This window comes from Varanus komodoensis, unplaced genomic scaffold (genome assembly GCF_004798865.1).
Source record: "Varanus komodoensis strain SLA01 unplaced genomic scaffold, ASM479886v1 scaffold20_1, whole genome shotgun sequence".
Taxonomy (NCBI): domain Eukaryota; kingdom Metazoa; phylum Chordata; class Lepidosauria; order Squamata; family Varanidae; genus Varanus; species Varanus komodoensis.
Window position 1 is genome coordinate 20296259 of NW_025335587.1, and position 20166 is coordinate 20316424.

At 58.4% G+C, this 20166-nt stretch overlaps 2 protein-coding genes across 4 annotated transcripts in view; one reads left to right on the top strand and one right to left on the bottom strand.

Annotated features, from left to right (window-relative positions):
• The first annotated feature begins 423 nt into the window (after nt 1–423).
• TIMM22 (translocase of inner mitochondrial membrane 22) lies at nt 424–3733 on the top strand. Its single transcript, XM_044430214.1, has 4 exons — nt 424–777; nt 1292–1488; nt 2255–2327; nt 3263–3733. Exons 1-4 carry the CDS (start codon nt 525–527, stop codon nt 3337–3339), a joined length of 600 nt encoding a protein of 199 aa, XP_044286149.1. The 5' UTR covers nt 424–524; the 3' UTR covers nt 3340–3733.
• A 1968-nt stretch (nt 3734–5701) lies between these two features.
• ABR (ABR activator of RhoGEF and GTPase) overlaps nt 5702–20166 on the bottom strand; it is a 37723-nt gene continuing 23258 nt past the window's right edge. Inside the window, exons 16-23 of one of the 3 annotated variants that reach the window (XR_006414715.1) lie at nt 12565–12624; nt 12288–12397; nt 11911–12050; nt 11299–11433; nt 10551–10656; nt 8810–8954; nt 6824–8345; nt 5702–5838 (exon numbers count right to left, since the gene is read on the bottom strand). Coding sequence is in view for 1 of the 3 variants with exons in the window: in XM_044429952.1 (XP_044285887.1) it covers nt 8256–8345; nt 8810–8954; nt 10551–10656; nt 11299–11433; nt 11911–12050; nt 12288–12397; nt 12565–12624 (786 nt within the window). In the remaining 2 variants the exon portion in view is untranslated. Of the gene's footprint in view, nt 8346–8809; nt 8955–10550; nt 10657–11298; nt 11434–11910; nt 12051–12287; nt 12398–12564; nt 12625–20166 lie in introns of all 3 variants that reach the window. The other 2 variants (XR_006414714.1, XM_044429952.1) reach the window with 2 other exon arrangements.

Here is a 20166-nt window from a genome sequence, read left to right on the forward strand (position 1 = left end):
AGGAGGGGCGTCCGGGGCGGCCCGCGGGGCCCTGCTCACCTGCGGCCCCTCACCTGTCCTTCCAGGGATGCTGCGCCGGGTCTCCGCGGCGGCTCCCGGCCGGTCCGGCAGGGGGCGCCTTCGCGCAGGTCAAGGCCGCCCGCGCCGCCCCGACAGGCCCCGCCTCGGCCCACGAGCGGGAGGAGAGGCCGCGCGCGGCCTCTTGCGGAAGCGAGCGGCGTGATTGGGCGAGGCGGCGCATGCCCACGGAGGCTGGACTGCATTTCCCGCGAGGCGCTTCGACAGAAAAGCCGGCGAGCAAACGCGGAGCTGGGCGAACGGCCTGATGGGAGATTGTAGTTTTTCGGGACGCGACTCAAAGACTGGCGGGCGGGCCGGCTCGACCGTTGCGTCCATGCGACCGGACTTCATCTCCCATGAGTCATCTGCGGTAGAAGACCCATCTGGCGATAGGGACGCTACGCGGAGGGCATGACGGGAGCTGTAGTCTGCGCTTCCTGAGGGAGCCGGAGACGAGGAAAATCATGGCTGCGGCTTCTCCCGCGGGCCTGAATAGGCCCGACGAAGCAGAGTCAAATGCCGGGCCGGCGCCGACGCTTCAGTACAGCCTCCTGCTGGAGCACCTGGTGGGCGACAAGCGCGGGCCGAGGCAGCCGCAGGCCTTCGACCCGGCCGTCCTTGGAGGCTTCCCGACGCCGGCCAAGAGCCCCGAGCAGAAGATGGTCGAGCGGGCCATGGAGAGCTGCGGCTTCAAGGCGGTCCTGGCCTGCGTCGGCGGTGAGAACACGAAGGAAACTAATCTCGCCTCTATGGCAGATTACCCCTCAGGCCGACCTCGCGGGGTTGCCGTGAGGTACTTCTCCTCAAGGTTCCCTCACGGGCCGACCTCGTGGGGTTGTCGTGAGGTAACTCTTTTTTAAGTCGCAGGCCTATTTCACAGGGTCGTCGTGAATAGATTCCTTCTCGGATGCCCTGGCAAGCCTAGTGCTGGCTTCACAGGGCGAGTGAGAGCAGCCCAGCCCTAAATAAAGCCCCTGCTCCGTATCAAAACCTGGGCTATAAAAGCAGGGCTGTAAGAGCAGCTGAGGCTCATTATTAATAACGAGGTGCTGCATTTGCTTTGTCTAGCCAGCACGTTCCCGATACTGCAAAATGGTGGGTTGGCAGGAGGCAGTTGGAGGTGGCCATGGCCAGCCAGGTGGGGAAAAGGTTTGCAACCTGAGTTTCCACGGGGGCCTTTAGTGCTCTGGCAAGTTACATGCACTCTGACACTTCTTTTCTTCCTCCGCAGGGTTTGTACTAGGCGGTGCCTTCGGCGTGTTCACAGCCGGCATCGACACCAACGTCGGCTTCGACCCCAAGGATCCGTACCGCACGCCGACCGCCAGAGAGGTCCTGAAAGACATGGGCCAAAGAGGGATCTCCTACGCCAAAAACTTTGCCATCGTGGGTGCCATGTTTTCCTGCACTGAGTGCCTGGTGGAATCCGTAAGCAGCTTCCTTAGTTCGATCGGCTGGTTTCCTGTGCTGAATGCAATGCGTCTAAGATGAGCTTGGCCAAGTCCCTCACACATTTAGTGATGATGTCTAAATAAATAAACGCCAGGTGTTAAAAAGAATTGCAGCAGCCCTGGAGTCCAGCGGGGAGTGCGCCAACTTATCTAGGTTTCACTTTAAACCTTTCTGGACGCTCCATGAAGAATTTGGGCTCCCGCTTGCAGCTTCACAGCAAGTATTGTACCAGCCAGATGTGCTACCTGAAAGGGTGGTGATAATATGCAACCTTCGACCCCGTATCTTGTTCCTTCCATATCTTCCAAGTGCTCTAAGTTGACAGCCCATTCTGGGCTTGCAGCAACCATCTTCAGAGAACCATCCTCTTTCATACATCACTAAAATTAGCCATATTCCAGAATGTTCTCTCTTTAGGGCAGGCTTATGGATGTCTGGACGGGAAAAAGTCCGACGTAGCTGGTCAGAGAATGTTGGCCATTGTAGGATATTTTTTTTCTGTCTAAACATGCAGTCTTAGCTGCCCAGAGCACAAGGTCCTCCAGACAGCGTACGAAGCAAACATGGGCACAAAAATACCCTGTAAAATCATGGCAACCGTGTTGAACTCCTCAGCACAGGTTGCCGCATTTCCCCCTCTGAAATGTACCAGCATTGGAACAACAACAGAACTTCCCAAGGAAGCTATGCATGTATCTAAGCTTTGTGCAAACTGGTCTTGATGTTATTCTTGTATCCACAGTACCGAGGCAAATCCGACTGGAAAAACAGCGTTATGAGCGGGTGCATTACTGGAGGAGCCATTGGCTTCAGAGGTGAGTGGTGTAGCCTCGGAGAAGTGAGCAAGCTGATCTGGTCCCTGGCAAAGACATAACGTGCCAGGCTGTTCTGGTCCGGCAAAGCCTTCCTCAAGCTGGAGTCCTGCAGGTGGCAACTCCCATCTTTTCCAGCCTTCTATCTTATTGTTAGCCGCCTTGAGCACCCCTGCCCTGATCCCATTTTCAAACTGGGGATGCCAAGGACCAAACGGGGCCCCTCATGCATGCTCTAAGCTGTGGCCCGTTGGCTTGCTGCAGGGCCTTTGCGCATAGCAGAGGATTCTGGGTGCTGTTGGGGCCTGCTGCTCCCCCGCGTTTGCACGTGCATGCTGAGGCTGGCCCTTGCTGGGTCATGTCAGGCCAGTGTCTTTCAGGGCAGCTTCTCTACAATCACACGGATCCTTCTGCCCTGAACACTGGCATCTTCTGGTCTGTGGAGAGCGCGCCACTGCTTTTGTCTCAGCTGTTAGGATTTGAGTACTGCAGCACGGTGACATCGGCAAGAGAGCTAAAGACTAGAAAATGCCAGTATTGGGCCAGCAGGGATGTTCAAGTGCCTGAATCCTGGGCAGTAATCTTCCTTAAGAGCATTAAATAGCTCTTGGAACCGCTTCTAACTAAGCTTGTTTTGCTGAGCCCGAATGGTTTGAACTTCTTGCAGGAAGAGATGGCAGTTGCTGTCTCCCGATTCCTTTTTTGCCGTTCCCGGCTCCTCCGAGTGCTTCCTTTCTTGGGTCTGGGAGCTTAGTGAGATCAGCCACTGACATCTTCAAGCACCCCAGTACCATGAAAAGCAGGGGCATCCTTTGGAGGGGAGCTGGGACCAGGCAGTTTGGCTGATCTTTGTTTTCAAGGCCAACAGCAGAGGCTCAGCCAGAGAACAGAAACTCGGGGTTTTGCCATTATATTAATAGATTCCTTTTGCTTTTCAGCTGGCCTAAAAGCGGGGGTGCTTGGATGCGGGGGCTTTGCTGCCTTCTCTGCAGTCATAGACTATTACTTACGATAGCAGCCAGAGTCCGTGAAGAAGGGCTTCCTCACATCAGCGCTGCAGTGGACACAGTTAGCTGTCCTTTTCTTGGACTGCCAACCACTGGGGAAAGAGGCAGTGAGTTGCGAGCAGCGCCCCGAAGACGACGGCTGGCCAGCCGACCCATGGGCAGAGCCAGTGAGCAACCTAAGCCAAATGCTGACGGAGAGAGAACACTGGAGCACCTGAGCTCTCGACTCCTGCCGTTTGGTGCAGCTGCGTCTGGTGACGACGTTACGTGAGCACTTTTGCACTCTTTTGTAGTAGCTTTGCCACTACATTTCTGATGCAGGAGAAATGGAAACGTAACTTATTCCTGACACTGTAAAGGGTTTTGATACTAATAAAACAGGAACAATCCTCCAAAGGAGCAGCAGAGATTGTGGGTCTGGCTGTTGGGTGAATTTCAAATTTAACTGAGACAGCTTGGTGTCTCCACAGTGAATGTGTCCATCCTAGAATTAAAAGTCTTACTGGTCTACTTCTCAATGCCTGTGAGGAAAGGGTGGGCAAAAGACGCATTTTTTCCCTCAGGTCTGTTTTAAGGCTATCTGCACAGGGCAGCCATCCTAGGCAGCAGGGCTAAGCATGATGGGAGTTTTAGTTCAACCAGTCTGGAGGGCAGGCTGACATAAGGGGTTGGCCTGTCACTGATCCCAGTCATCTGGAGGGTCCATTCTTGGAACTTGACTGCGCTTTCAGTCTGGAAGGGTGTTTATCCAAGAGGTGCTTTTACATCCTTGTGTCCTCCATCCCAGAGTCATGGTGCCTGTGTCAGGCTGCTCCGGTTCCTGCACCACAGCCAGTCTAAGATATGTGATTAGGAAGCATTTCATCCAAACCGGACTTGTAGAGGCAGAGAGGGAGCGGCTGGATTGCTCTCACATTAAGCGGGCATCCCACAAAAGCAATACCTGTTTGATTAAAAGGAATGTCTTCCTCCTGGCCACCCATGAAACTCTGTGGCAGACAATGTAACAGTGGTTGTGAGGAAACGAGCACCAGTTCTCACTGCCTTGCTTTCCGTATTCCCCCAAGCAAGGGGCTCGGACTGGAAGCAAGTGGCAGCATTTGGTTCTGGTCAGAGCTAAATACCATCGACGAGCTTCAGAGAAGGTGTGGATGTACCTTGTCATGCCCAGGCCTTCCTTCCTTACCTCAACCCAACTTCCTCCTCTTGAAACAAGCAAAAGAGCCCAAGAAGAAAAGTTACTTGCCTTTCCTCTAAGCTAATCAGCCCCAGACTTTGCACCCTTCCCTTTCAGGGAAGTTGCTCTTGGTCATTTGGATTCTCGTTCTCAGCTCTATAATCTCTAACTTGCCTTCTGATACTTTTTTCAAGAACCGAGCATGGGATTCAGGGTGTGGATGCACAGAGCTCCATTGCTTTGTATCCTCCGCAGTTCATCCTGTTGATAAAGAAAAGATACTTACGGCACTGCTTAGATGTGGCAAGAACAGTAGAACGACGTGGGTTGGGGCAGGTGGGCAGGGAGGGGGGCAGAATGCGGTTTATTCTCGGTGGCTTTGGAGTAACTTGTACAGCCAGAGCAGAGAGGATAGCCCAAATGCACACAGCAAGATTCTGTGCCACGCAGAGAGCCAGAGTGGTATCGTGGTTGGAGTGCTGTGCTGGGACAAGTTCCCACTTGGCTACGAAGGTCACCGGGGTGACTTGGGGCAGGCACTGCCTCTCAGCTTCACGTTCCCCACAGGGGGGTTGTTGTGAGCACAGAACGGGGAGGAGGTAGTTTGAATGCGCTTCCTTGGTTTCCCTGCAGGGAAGAAGTGGGAGATAAATACAGGGAATTGCTTTTTGCTAGGTCATCTTAGTTGGTCCGTGTCCTCTCAAGTCTCTCTTGCCTGTCACTTTGCTAAACGGAGATGCTGCAGCCTAAGCCTGGGGACCTCGCATGCAGAGGAAGCCGTTTCTCCGGTTGTCAGCAACTTCCACTGAAAACTGCTGTTAACGAGACTTGTGTTTCGCGATCCTGTTCCCGGGTGAATTACAGCCAGGAACGAAAAATAGGCTTAGAAGCAGATTCATGAAGCAACACCCAACAGGCGGCGGGAAGAACATAAAGCACCCGTCTGAGTATCCCATGGCAACAGCACTTGTCGCCTAGGAGAATTACTGCCATTTCCAAGCTGGATAATTAAGCTTTTGCGTGCCCCTTCTCAACCCCCCCGTCTCCCCCACCTGCCTCTTGGCAGAGTCGATGCTTTGCCACTGATCAGTGCCCCCAGCTCTGAAACCTGCCGCCCAGCATTTGGTCTAAACACGGGCCTGTCCAGTCGCTCCAAACCTTCACCTTGGACAGAAATGACAACAGCCCTGAAGTAATTTGTGCAAATGTTTGGGCTTTGTATTTTTATTATCTTCTTTGTTTTTGTTTTGTTTTTGTCTTTTTTTTAAAATCTGTTCACATGGTTTACATCCATTTTAAAGTTTTGTCATCTACAGGGAGAAAAAAAAACCTGCAACAGAACACAACCAAAAAAATATATATATATATATATATAATATATATCCTTAAACAAGTCAAATATCAGTCAACAGTTTCTAGTCTAGCTGTAGCTCCAGGAGTCCCAGTCTCCCCTACCCAGCTGGTGGGGGAGGGGGATAAAGATAAAAAGGGCAAGTGCCGTTGTTGGGGGAACGGGGCGATTCCTCTGTTGGCGAGACCCAGGATGCAACCCTCTGCACGGTCAGGCGGAAGAATGGCTTGCAGCGCTCCATATTCCCCAGATAGCCATGTTGGGGACAACAACTCCCATCAGTCGTGGTCCCACAGCATAACCAGAGGTCATGGGAATTGCCCGTTGCTGGCTGGGGAATGCTGGGAGTCGTAGGGCTTTTTTCTGTCTAAATAAGAGCAGGATTATACCCTGAGACATGCACTCTCCGTGAGAACGACCCCAGCTGCGACAGACACCCAGGTAGATACCCATCTACACTGTGCAGCAGGGCCAAAAAGCCCCCCACACGCCCCCCCGGCCGGCTATGAAATCCAGTGCTTGGGCACGCGGTGGTCCCTGAACTGAGCCGTGCCGTTTTCCCTCGACGGCACAGAAGCACAGCAGGTGTCACTTAACCTGTGCGCTGTGCGCTGGAGCCCCTTCTCTGGCAGGGGTTCTGCATGGGGCCAAGAGCTAGGTGACCGGGCAGTCCTGCCCGTTAAATTCACTGCTGGTTTCTGCCAGGCACCTGGGCGGGGGGGGGGGGGTGGAGAACCAAGAGCCCCGTGAAGGAGCAGGCGAGACCGCTGCTGGGAAAGGGGCCTCCCCCAGGACTCAGCCCCTGCAGGGGAGGCTGGGAACAGCCGGCCGGTGCAGCCTGCAGCATGGGTGGGGGGCGGCGACGGGGGAATGGAGCTCTGGCACGGTCAGTTCGTGGCTTTTAAAACAAGGAGACGGATATGCAAAGACAGAGCGGCTCCTGCGCCGTCCAGTGTCAGCCAACCTTGAGCACGTTGGAGAGGGCTGGGAAGATGCCAGAGCCAGAGCGCTGCTGCTCCACTGTCAAAGCAGGCGGGCTGCCTGCTTCCGCAGGGCTCCCAAGGAGCGTGTTCCTCCGGCTGCGCGGAGCTGGGGGTCTGTAAGGGATGAAATGGCACCTTTGCTTGCTACCTGAGCCTTCCTAGTCGAACCCTGTAAGCAGTGCTGGTTGAGACATGGAGAAGCGGCCCTTTTCCCACCTCTGTCCAGGGTGGAAGGGAGCCACGCTGCTCCCAGTTCGCAGTTGGGCCAGACTGTCGCCGGAAGTGGTGGACTGGGGGGGCCTACAAGCCGCCTCGCTGGCAGGGCCGGCGTCGTGAGGACCACAGGAGGAAGGCCACCGGCCTCCCACTTTCCGGCTGTGGCCTCCCACCCAGCCAACTATTCTTTGAGGGAATGTTCAGATATCACCGTAAGAGCTGCTCTCCTTTGTAACAACAAAGACTAAATTAGTCCCAGGAGAAGTCAACCATAAATAAACTGAAGGGGACAATAGAGCCGGAGATAAACTTTCTGTTTCTTACACACATGCGCACGCGCACACACACACACACACCCCGCATCCAGCCACATCTCAGACTAGCAAACAAAGCCAGTCCTTTGCTGCCCTCAGGGTACCTTTAAACTTCTTTACAGCATGAAACGAGGAGGCGAAGTCTGGCTTAACCTCCCCGGCACACACAGCCACAAAGCAACGAGCCGGAATCGCAGGGGGAAGCTCCTCAGCGTACGAGCATAAAAAGGAACCTGGGCGTTAAAAAACGAAACAGCCAAGCCATGCCGCCCACAGCCCACCCTCCAGACAGACCGGCTGATGGCAGAAAGGGAAGGCTGAATTCGGCTGCCGGATCCGCCATCTGCATAGCCGGGGTGGGGGGGGGGAGCCCTTCATTTCTTGTAAGCCTCCAAAGCAGGAAAATCCAAGCAGACACCACACATGCAAGCCACGGGGAAGAGCGAGTGAGAGGGCAGGCGCCGGTGTGGGCTGCAGGCGGGGGCAAGGCGGGGAGGGGAGGAGGAAGGACTTGGCCGCAGCGAAGCTCTGCTGAACCCAGAGGGTGGCGGCCACCGGAAAGGCCCAGGCGGGCTGTAAAGGCAGCGTCTCGAATCCTCATCTGTCATTCACCCCCTTTCCACCGCCCAACGGACATACGTTAAAAACGACTCCAGAACACAAGTGCGGGAGGCGGGAGGTGCAGGGAGAGGGCACGGCGCTCGCAAGGAGGGCCGGGAGGTGCAGGGGTGGGGAGTGTACAAAATGGTCCGTGGAGCGCGGACACCGTGAGTCCCAGGACAGTGCAACGTCCCCGGCGGGACCGGCGTCCAAAGTCGAGTGGAGTCCGCACCGCACCCTCCGCTGAGACACGCAGGCCCCCGCCTGGCCGCAGGGCTGGGGGCTACACATCCGTGGAGTAGCAGTGTGCGTTGCGTTTGAGCTCGGCAAAGGAGATGGGCGTGTGCTGCAGGTAGTACAGAAGCACCTGGACCTGCGAAAGCCACAGAGGAGAGGGTTCAGACTCGGGGTGCGCCTGCGCCGACAGCCGCTCCGGACGCTGCCGACCCGTCCTTCCGGCCGGAAGTCCAGCACACCACCTCCTGAGAGGGTTTCTGTGCTAAGCAAACGCCCCACTAGTAAGGTCGCGTTCCTGTGCAAACCCTAAACCCCACAGTTTAAGGGGGGCCTGTGCAAAATTCAACAGAATAAAAGGTGGAGGGAATGCCAGACGTCAAGCTGGCACCCCAGACAGCCGTTCCACCAGCCACGGGGGGCAAGCTGGGCTTGTTGTGACCTCTTCTAAACGTTCACGCCCGTCTGAGCTAGGACGGCTGGGTCTGGGCAAGCGCCACTCCAGAGTGATGCTTGGTCCTTGGTCCAGCAGGGGGCGCTCGCCTGAGCTCAGCCCCCCCCCCCCAACTCTCCAGCATCCCCGATCCGTCCACCTGCGTGTACCTGCGCCATGACGTCGTGGGACCAGATATCTGAAGCCAGACTCAGGTGCCCTTTGCTTTCCTCGGACGGCCTCAGCAACGTCGGGCCGAAGACGGTGGCGAGGTTGTGCAGAGACATCTTGTTGACGGGCTCCTTCTCAGCAACCCTGCGCAAAGGAGAGGGGCCATTTCAAAGCTGCTTCCGGCTTGGGCACGGCCTGCTGAGTTGGCTAGGCTTGCTCGGCAAAACCCAGTTGGAAGAGAGACAGCGGGGGAAGAGAGCGGGATCGCGCATGTTTACCCAGCCACGGTCACCTCCTTTCTACGGAAAGCAACCCTTCTCCCGGCTCCAACTCGACGCCTTGACGTGGCACCAACCCTGCCTCCCAAAGTCTCCCTCTTGTCCTCTCCTGCACAAAGTTCTGGTTCTGGAAACCATCCAAGCCAACGAGTCCCCCCCCCCCCGCACACCTTCCCCTAGAAATTACCACTGCCCGTTCCTGGGCCACAGCCAGCCACTGCCTTGGAAACCGGCCTCCAAATATTGCCATGTTAGGAGACAGCTGTGCTGGCGGCTCCCTTCCTCTGCCCCCTCCCCAGTAATGCGAGTCGCACATGGCTTGAGCGCTCTCCAGAGGAACAGATGTGGGAACGGGACGTGCCCGCTTTGCGGAGCGAACAGCCCGGTGGATTCTCCCTCAAGCCACATCGAGGAGCCTCCGACTTGATCTTGTTGCTCCCCCCCCCACCCCCCGCCACTTCCTCCCGGCCTGGTTCTTAGAAAAAGGAAGGGGGTGGGGAAGCATGCCAGCGATGCAAGATTCCAGTTGCCGCTTCCAAAATTCCCCTCGGTGTGTTTTTTGGCCAGGCCGGCGCTCCGCCAAGCCGCGGCTCCTCCAGCCAATTCATCTCCTCGGCAGAAGACCACGACCCGAGCGAGGAGGACAGCAGGGCGAGAGTTCAGAGCGCATCAAGCCCCAAGGCCGCTCTGGGCATTGCTGAGGGGGCAATGGCACCCCTTCTTTGGCCCCTCTCCCATCGCCCCTTTCGGCATCCCAACAGCGTGCGTGTGGCTCCTTGCCGGATTAAATAGCATCTGCCTGCTCCCAAGAGACGGGAATCAAAGGTACGCGGAGGCCGCTGGCTTTGCCGTGTGACCTGAGGTTTTCCGTAAAGTAGCAGGGGGTCCCTGCGAGGTGCAAGGAAGCGAACAGCCAAGCCCACCTGGGAACTGGGGAGCCCCACTTAAGCTTTTTGGGGGGCACTCAGGAGGGTGCCCTACCTCTGGAATGCCCTCTGTAAAGAGGGTTATCTGCTACTTTTTGGCACCGGGCCGAGATCGCTTCATTTGCCTGCCTCCTTAAGAGACTTTTTGGACAACGGTTTTAATCCTGCCGGCTCTGCTTTTTGCTGGGATTTAGCCTTTATTCCTGATCTGCTGCCGTTTTAAAGTTTCCTGGCTTTGCATCTGCTGTTTGCGTTCCACTTGCCTAAGCATTCGCTTGCAGTCCTGGGAACCTTTCTGGTATCTGTTTCTGATTAAGAGTGCCGAAGAACGCGAAGGCTTGTGCATTTTTGCGGCACTGGGGTTGGTCCTAATAAAGGTATTGCCCGAGTCTGTGTGTGGAGTCTTTTCTCATGGGCTAGAACCGCTATCTTTGCTTGCTTTTTCTGGCTCGTAACAAAAACGTAGAAATCAAAGCAAAGGGGTATCGTCCGTTGCACAGCCCTCTCCGAGGCTGCACGCTCCGTGTGGGACTTACCTTTTCAAGTGTTCTAGCAGAAAGAGGAATGTGATGAGGTTGGGGTCGGGAAGGGACCGCAGAAGTTGCATCATGCAGTTTTCCTTGGCGGAGGGGTCCGCGAGAGCTGGAGAGGAAAGAGCCGGTGGTGAGGGGCTCGCGGGGAGATGTCTGGAGAGGCTGACGGGCCGGTCGTCGTGCGGCCGCAAACCCTGCGGTGCTCGGACGAGTCAGTGTGGGGCAGCAGATGACACAGGATGTCTCTGGGCTGGCTGGGGCTGGCTTCCAGTCGCTGCTCAGCCCCAGAGCTCGGCGGGCCGACCTGAGCCTACCCTGTGCTCTCTGCTAGGCTGGCCTCAAAGGGCCGCTGGAGGGGTCCTTCCACCCAGAGGTGCCGGGGACTGAACGGATCCTCTGCTGTGTCATCCGAAGGAGGTGCCCTAAATGAAATGCTGAGCCCCCCAGTAGCCCCTGGGTTGGTGGGAAGGTGTGCTAATTAACATTAAAGAAGGGGCCGGGTGAGAGATACGGAGGCCTGGAAGAAAAGAACGGAACCACCGGGGGAAATACGGCCGTTTCCCTGATCTGTTGCGCCTCTTCTGGGCCTTCGCATCTCCAGGCTGGGTGTGGATTCATGCAGGCAGAGGCGGGCGACGTTTCGGCTAGCGTGGCCGTGTGGATGGCTTCTATCCTACGCTCATTTGCGCAGAAGTTAACCTTCTACCTGGCAGCGGAAAACCAAAGCACAGGCAGAAACCAGCCTTCTTACCGATGCCCTCCATAAAGGTGGGATAGAGCCGGTCGGTGAGGAGGGGCTCGGGGAGCTCGCGGAAGTACAGCTTCAGGGTGCCCGCGATGGCGTTGATATCCATGTCGCTCAGCATCACCAGGATGTCCTTGCTATCTATGGCAGGGTCAAGACCAAAGCTGGTTTCAGCATCCTCGTGCTCAAAAGAGGTGTTAAAATATGCTGGCTGCAAACCGGAGCCCAGTCTGGGCGAGGCGAAGGAGCACCGTCTTGTGTCTCCGGCAGAGAAGGGACGTCTCCTCTCGCCTGCTCTCTCCTGGAGCAGCTCAGGATTGGCTCTGTCCCCAGGCAAAGCAGGTGCGCTGCCCCCCCCCCCCCCCCCCACGGGCCCACACACCTCCTTCAGAGCAAGGCTGCCATCATTAATACACGCCAGCTCCAAGCCCAGAAGAGCCCATTTCCCTCCCGACACACACCGTCAGGGAAGGTGCTGCTCCAGAGGCACCCGGCTGTTCCCTGCCAGAAGCAGGATGCTGGGGTGGCTGCACCTCGGAGCCAGCGGGGCTCTGCACGGAGCAGGCCTCGCTTTGTCCAGAGAGGCAGCCCGCAGCGGCGCGAAGTGGAAAAACTCACTGGAATCGAAGGCGGCTTTCAGGGCCTGGATGTCTGTGGCCACTCCGGAGATTCGGTAGATGCCCACTTCATCGATCCCTCGCTTCTCGACCTCCTCGATGCACTGGCGCACGATGTACGGCACTTTGGAACGCTCGCGCCTGGCAGGAGGGGAGAAGGGACGGGCTGGGCATGGAGAGCTGCACACGAGGAGAAGCTGCGCCCCAGGGAAGCGGCTCTGAGCCCTCAGAGCAGTTTGGCCTTCAGCAAGGAAGGCGAGAGAGACGCATGCCGGAGAAGAGCGACCGCTGCACGCGTCAGCCCGACTCAACAAGCCTTCCCCAGCTGGGACATTCCCCATCCCGCACTGGCCTGCTAGGGACCCGATCCCAACGCACTTGGTGACGACGCTGATTTTGACACCGAAGACTCCGGTCTGCTTTTTCGAGGGGGTCCTTTTCAGGCTCATATCCCTGCTGGTGAACTTCATGGAAAACTCCACTTTGATCTGGAAGGGAGATGGCAGAAAGGCGCACGGGCTCGGATCGTGTCCCGTGACCGGGGGGCCGTCATTCCCGTTCCGCGGAAGGGGCAAACCGCCCTGGACGGGGGTGGTTAAGGCATGTGGGGAGGAATCTGGGAGCACACAGTGACGGCAGGCAAGCTGCTCCTTACCCCGTTCATCTCGATCACATCCACATGCCAGTCCTTGGTCTGCACAGTCTGGGGGTCCAGCTGCGGAGAGAACGAGCGAGACTGAACGACAAGCGCGAAGCAGCTATCCAAAGGTTTCCATTGCAAAGTGGCCATTACAGGCCTCTTGTTCAAACACTGGAATTGCTTTAAGGCCCTCCATTATTGGATCATAGCAGCCGAGAGATGGATTGTGCACCGTAAAATAATTCCAGTGGCTCTTGGCTGTTGGGAAGGAGCAGGTAAGGAACTGAAAAAGCGTCTACATCAGGGAATATTAAAGACTGTTCCAGAGCAAAATTTATCTACGTAATAACCCCTCCAAAGAAGATGCGATTACATTAACTATATTGCACTGCCAGTAATCAGCCAAATTAGACAATCCCTTATTAAAGGGACCTTTCAGTTTCCGGTGGATACAGATTTTTCCTGAACGAGACGGCAGGCAGACACCAAAGCGTTGCGGTCCTAAACTAACCATTCTGAAATGGTGCCCGGGGCAGGTTTTCAAATTCTCCAAAAAGGTTATGGACTGCAGGTGTAAGCACAGGTAACTAAACCTCAACAAAGATTCCAGATACCGACATAACAGATACCCGAATGGGTCAATGTGCACACATTTAATGATTCCATTCCACCACCCAAAAAGCAGACACTCTCTGTGCACGCTGGATGCAGGGGGGGGGGGCATTATCAAAAGCTAGTGACATATTTTCACTTCACCAACTGTAAACTGAAATCTCTTCCATGTGATACAATCCTGTGCAAACCCAGAAAAGACCAGGAGAATGTTGGACCACGCTTGGAACGTGATTAAGAATCACAGCTTTTTAAGAAAGGTTCTAGTCCTTAGGACTGAAACAGATGCCCTTGGAAGCATATAGGTGGCCCCTGAGAGAGCCGGAGGGATGGCTGGATCGATTTACCAGCGGCTGAGGGCAGAGTTTCTTTCTGGCAGCAAAAGACAGCAAGCCAGTTCAGAAAGACTGCATCCTCAGTGTTGCAAAAAACCTGCCACACTGCGGTAGCTCGAAGGATTCGGACTCGCTCGGTGCGGAATCAGAGTGCGGGAGGCCTTGGCCGTCCAGCCTGGTGTGGCTGACGGACTCGGGGCAGCTCTACAGGGCTTCCACCTGAGGCCGCTGCTGGGACCAAGCTGGGCCCTTCTGCAGGGGCTTGCTGCTGAGCCACGGCCCCTCCCAGTTGGGACTGGAGCAGATGTTCAGCAAAACCAGAACGCACCACCCAGTTCACGGCCAAGTATGAGCTCAGGGCGCAGTCTGCAGGGGATACGCTGCCACTGCTTGGCAGTCTGCGTCGGTGCCCAGCAGCTCCCACTCACGGTCCGCCTGGGAAGAGGCAGGAGGTAAAGAAATGCCGAGGAGGCGCTCTCGCAGGCCGTGGCTTCCGTGCAAGAAGGGATACGGCCCGCGGGCCAGCTTGCTTTTCGGTTCCTCCCTGGCACGGCCCGAGCCACGAGCAGAGAGAAGCCACGCCGGACGGGCAGGGCAGGGCTTTCTGGGAGCTCCCACAGGCAACCCAGGGGGCAGGCTGAAGTGCCTCAGCAGGTCCTTGAGGGGCTGGGCAGGTGGGTGCGGGCATGCCAAGAAACACTCCCATGAACCAGGAATATTTCTGGATACGGATGCCTAAAATAAGTCAGGGCATGTCTTCTGCATGGCCCCAGGGGCTATTCGTGGTCCCCTGGGAAAGCCGAGTTTCCGGAAGAGTTCCACGTTCCCGCAGTCTCGGAGCAGGGCTCATCTCCAAAGCAGCTCAGCTAAGCTTTGAGCGCTTTCCAGCAGGATCCCCGGAGATCTTCCCAGGAACTGGAGTCACGGCGGTAGGGCAGCAGGGTGGGGGCAGAAGGGCAGCTCCCCAAGGCCAGAACTCCGATCTCAGTGACCCAACCGGATGCGCAAGAGCAGGGGGCGGTCCTCGTCTTCACACACTGCATTCGTAGCTGGCCACTCAACAGCGCCAAAAAATGGCCCAGAGCTGGACTCGGCTACAGCCTCTCGCTGGGTGTTTGCCACAGAGCAAAGACATGCATGCAGGATGATGGGACAGGGCCCAATCCCCACCGGTCTCCGAGGAAGCAGGGCTCTGCACCGAGCCAGCTCCCCTGCGGTGCACGTCCTTCCCTCCAGGGCACCTGGCATCTCGGGAAAAGCGACCCGAGCAGAAACCGCAGAGGGGAAGTGCCGCCTCCAGCTGCGGAGGAAGGCCTCCCTGCTCTTGGCCCGGGGAGCGCTGCTTCCCCCCCCCCCAGAAGCCAGGGGTCATTTGAGAGGACTGCTCCCCACAGCCGCCCATCCCAGCTGAAGCACCTCCAAGCCCCTGCGTTCTGCTGCGAAGCGGCTTTTACGTTAGGAAGTTCCCCCAACGTCTAGCCAACTCCGCTTCCTCGCGCCATCTCCACCCACCGGTTCTGTTCTGCCTTCTGGAGCAAAAGGGAACGAGACAGCCCCCCCCCCCCCCGCATCAAAGGGAGGCACGCAACCCCCCCCACCCCCGGAAGGGGGGCCCCCCCTTCCTCCAGCGGCCTTCTACCCTTCCCTACCCCCCAGGGATCACGCTGTCTGCAGACTCAGGCAAAAGCAGAGAAGAGAAGGCCAGGCCACCAGCCAATTAAACAATTTCCCAGTTGGCGGGTCGTTTTCCTTTGAACTGCCGAGCTCCATGTTGTTTGAGATAAGGCTGAAGGTGCCCTAGAGGACGTATGACCGAAGAAAAACCACCACTGCCCCTCTTTGGCAGTCACCCCCCGGGCAGCAGAGCCTCTAAACCAAAGCAGCCCCCCCCCCAAAAAAAAGGCACCAAGCTGGAACCCTACTAAATTTTGCAGCCCCACCTATTAAAACTGGCCAACAATTGCCCCCTTCTCCGTCCCGATTTATGTAGCAGCCCACCGTTCCTGAGAGCTCACGGAGGAAAAGGTCGGACGAGGAGCCACACGCTCCTTGCGCCTTTCAAAGGGAGTCGGAGCGCATGTCCTACGGGGGAGAAACCCGTAGAGGCTGATGCACCAAATCAGACCCTGCCCGCCATGCGCCAGAGCGCTGCGGCCTGGGAGGCGGAGGGGCGACCCTCTTCCTTGGGTGTAGGAGGAATGCCACGCGGGGCCCGGGATCCCCTGCTCCGACCGCCCCCGTAACATGATCCAATCGCCCTGGACTTAATTTGGAGCAACCACAAGCCCACCGCCGTGCTTCCTCCCCAACCTCTGCTGCTTTGAAGTACCCCCCCCCCCCGCCCGGCACTCCAGATGGAAAGGCCCCAAAGAAAAGGGTTTTATTGAAGCCAGGCTGCCCTGGCCGTTGGTTGCCCCGCAAGCCGTCCCTCAGGACAAGTCCTTTCCGGCTTGGGTCCGGTGGGGGGGGGGGGCCCTGTGCCGCTCCCAGAGGGGGTGGCGCATGGGGGGGCCCCAAGCACCCAGGCGGGGTGCCGGGCCACACGATCTGCAGAAGCAGAGCTCGTCAGCGAGACTTCTCTGCGCTCCCGCTGGTCCCGCCTGCAGCGCAGCACAAGCTTCGGCTCTGATCCTCCTTTCGCTCCTCACGTGGAAACCCACGTGTGGTTCCATGCATCTCTCTCTGCGTGACCTGCACACAGTCCTGAAGCGCACCGATGCGCCGTGGAACGCCTTTGCTTCGCTCTGCGCCACAGAGGATGCCTGAGGTGGGGCTTGGTCTGGGTAATAAAAATGAGGGGGGGCGGGCGAGACGGGCTTTCCCGGTGCGCCTGGCGCTCGGCACGCACCTCTGCCGCCCTGTGGAAGGCGCTCTCCTGCCCTGGGTTTTTTCCTGAGGGTGTGGGGACGCCGAGGGAGGTGCATTTCTGCAGAACCGGAGGGGCATGTTAGTCGTCGGTGAAGCACTGGCCGCCTCCTTTTAATTTTCTCCCTTAATTGGGGGTTTCTCCCCACTCCTCTGCACTGGAAAAGCCCTGCCTGTTTAGGGGGTAGCATTCCTCTGACTCTGCCGAGAATCCGGTGCCACTGTAGGCACTTCTCCCAGGCCGAAAGCAGCGGCCCAGCGGGCACCCCACAAGTATCGGCTGGCACTGAATCATGGGTTGCTGAGAGATGTGGACCCTGCAGAATGGTTGAACTCCGGGCTGATACCTACACGCGGCTCCAAAACAGAGCTCACCTCTTTCTGAGGGGTTCTGCACTCTGGCTTGCAACCGCAGCTCATGCTTTAGTGACTCAGGGATGCTCTTCTGTGCAGGCCAGGCCAGCGACTCACACAGGGAGGCAACGGGCAGCCCCCTCTGAAGACAGCCCATTTGCCGTGGGGTGGGGAGGGGGGTGACTAGAGCTGTTCAGGGGAGTCATCCATCCTGTCTGTCAAATGGGTATGTCTGGCCATTCCTCGGGACCCCAGTAAGGCATCATTCGTCTTGGCTACAAATAACCGGATAATTAGCAACCGTCATCAGCCCAGCCCTGGTGTTCCCAGATGTGAAGACCTCTCAGCTGGCACAGCGAGCACCCAGCATAATGGGAGCTGTAGTTGTAAGAGGAGGCCGGATGCAAGGGAAGTCCAGTTAAGTACCGGGGGACATTAAAAAATGGATAAAACCCATGCCCACAATTTTCTCTCTTCCTCATTATTGCTCAATTGCAGAGCAGAGGAGAGAGAAGGGGCCACGCTAAAGATGTAGGAGAAATTATTTTCAGTACATTTTAAAATTACCGTTTACCCAGCTTGCACCTTCCAAACCGAGGACGGACTCAAGCAGCATCTGCACCTAAAGTCTGTCCACTTCCGAGCTCACATACGTGTGATTCGCACATACGCCCCCCGAAAATGTGTTCCGCAGCATGCGCGCACATTAAAATACACATGCGTCTAGAAAACGTGCACAGATACTCCATTCAAAGATGTGCACAACCGGTGTGTCCGTTTGCAAAAAACACACAAGGTCCTATGCTTGGATGGTTTGGTGGAAAGAAGAGAGAAGGAAAAACGGCACTGGTAATCCGATACAGGCCCGAGTCTGGCTGAGCGCCAGGACGGAATTTGGGAGACGCTGCCCATCGCGGGTTTGGCCGATCTGCTCCTCCTCCGGCACAGAATTTCCCCACCTCTCAGAGTTCGGGGCTGGGGGGAAGGTGCCTGGGGACCTTCCTCAGCTGCACGCCTCCCCTTCGCTCCCTTTTCCAACTGTCTGGAGCGAGGAAAGGGGGTGTCCTACAGGGGGTGGGCTCCCTCCCCGGAACGAGGCGCCAGGGGAGACAAAATGTACTCCCCCCGGGGCCACGAGAGCCGGGCCGGCGCGCCACAGCCAACCTTGCCCGCGGCCCGCCGAGCCACTCGAGCGCAGAGGCCGGGTGCCCCGTGCCGGTCGGATGACGGCCTCAGCCGCCCCGTGCGCCAGCGGTGCGTCCCTCAGCAAGAGGGCCGCCCATGCGGGGCGCGCTGCACACTGCCCCTTGCAGACAACCTTGGCACCCCTGCCCTGCAGGGCTTCTCCGTCTCCCCAAGCTGAAACTTAAGAGGCTCGGAAGCCAGCGTGTCCTGGGGGTGGAAGGCAACTGGGCAATTCAGAGTGGGGGCCGAAACGCCCCTCCAGCCGCTTCAGACTGCAACTCTCACGGTGAGGGCTGCGGTGTGAGCCACCCGGATGGGGCCGGGTGGCCTCCCCGGGGGCTACAGCAAAGAACTCCGCACCCCAGAGGCGGGTGCATGCGCTCACACACACAGAGGGAGACACACACACCGAAGGGGAGGGTGGGGAGAGAGGAACACAAGCCGACACAAAGGAGAGAGATGCAAACAGAGCGAGAGAGAGAGAAACACACAACCAGGGGAAAGGAGGGTCCCACGCAGAGAGGCACCCGGAGAGGAGGAGATGGAGGGGAGGACGGGCGCACCTCTCCAGAGCAGCCACTCAGGGGCCGTGGGAGACGGCCGGGAGGCGAGAGGGCAAGCAGGGTGGGCACTCGGCCGTGGTGCCCGGGACCCCCCACCTCGCTCCCCGGAAGAGGCGAGGGTCCCAGTGCCAGCCACCCATCGGGCCGGATAACCGAAGGACCATCCCGGCCTCTCTTCCCGGGGCTCCTGGAGAACCTTCTCCCTCTGAGGCTACGATCCGAAGCGTCTCCACCAGCAGCCCACCTGGCTGGGGACTGCCGGCCTTGGCCAGCGGCTGCTCCCCTGGGTGGAGGCGGCCTCCCCCACCACCTCTATCTGGGACCCCCACCTGCACGCGCGAGTCCCCGGCCCCCCCATCCCGAGGGTCTCTGCCCTCCGGACGCCTTCGCCTTGGCCAGACATGCCCGTGCGTGCAGGGAACTTTGGGAGAAAGCGCCGCGAGGGGGCGAGGGCTAGGGGGCGGGGGGAGTCGGTCTGGGGGCGCCCTTGAGAAGCCCCGAGGCAGCACTTCCCGCTCGGGCTGCCCCCCCCGTCACCTCCAAAAGGACGAGGATCTGCCAGTGCCCTGTGACGTGTGCACGAAGCCGTCTCATGTTCCCTGCATGTCAGCAGCCCAAGAGGGGAGCGCGGGGGGGGGGGGGGGGGGGGGGGGGGGGCCGCCTGCTCAGCAAGGGGGCAGCCCCATTTGCACCCCGGCAGGCTGGCCAGCGGCTCCAGATAGACTCGGTGCAACCACGCTGGTTGGGAAGGGCCTGGAGGGCTCCTGAACATGGGCAGAGTGCATCTCCTGCCAGAGCTGGACGTATGCTGGACTGCAAAACAAGCCAAGAGAAAGGAGCCCTCTGGGGGCACCTGAAGGGTCGCCTGGCCCGAGAAGAGGTGCTGAATGGGCTTCCAGGGTCCGTGCAGGCAAGACCGGCCGTGCCCAAGCGTCAAAGCCATGCCTGCGGTCGCTCTCTGGCCACACGGAGAGCCCTAAACTGGGCTGCAGGTTGGGGTATATACATTTAATAAAAACGTAGATACTTAAACCGCGCAAGCAGCTAGATCTCACTAAGCACGGCACAATGCCGAAACCAAACACAGGCTCTGGCTGCCACGGAGGGCGACGGCTACTTCACAAGGGCGCGCCCCTCCATAAACTCCTCAAACCGAAAGGGGAAGGGGCCGGGACGCAGTGGTGCCGCCTGGACGGAGCAGCGGGCGGGCAGGCAAACATTCGATCCGGGAGCACAAGTCGAACGGGAGAGAAACGGGGCTGCCGGGCAAGCCCTGCCACACACTCAGCCGGCGCGCGGCGAGCTCCCGAGCCGAGCGAGCCGGGAAAAGTACTTCCCGCGGCCACGACGCCAGCGCGGCAACACGGCGGGTCGCGAGGGGACGCGGGGATGCCGACGGCCGACCCACACACCTTGTGCCGGAGAAGCTTGCTGCGCACTCTGCCCCAGAGCCGGGCGCCGGTGTTGGGTGGCCGCTTGCCCTCCGGGGCATCCTGCAAGCCGCCGCCGGAGCCGGGCTCCAGGCGGTCGCCGGCCGGGCTGAGCGGGCAGTCGGGCTGCACCAGGACCTCGGTCATCGCGCTGGCGGGCGGGCGGGCGGGCTGGCTGGGGCCCCCGCGCAGGGAGGGCGCGACTGCTCCCCCTTCGGCTAGCGGGACGCGGCGGGAGGGGCGGCGGGCAGCGGATCGGCCCTCGGGAAGCGC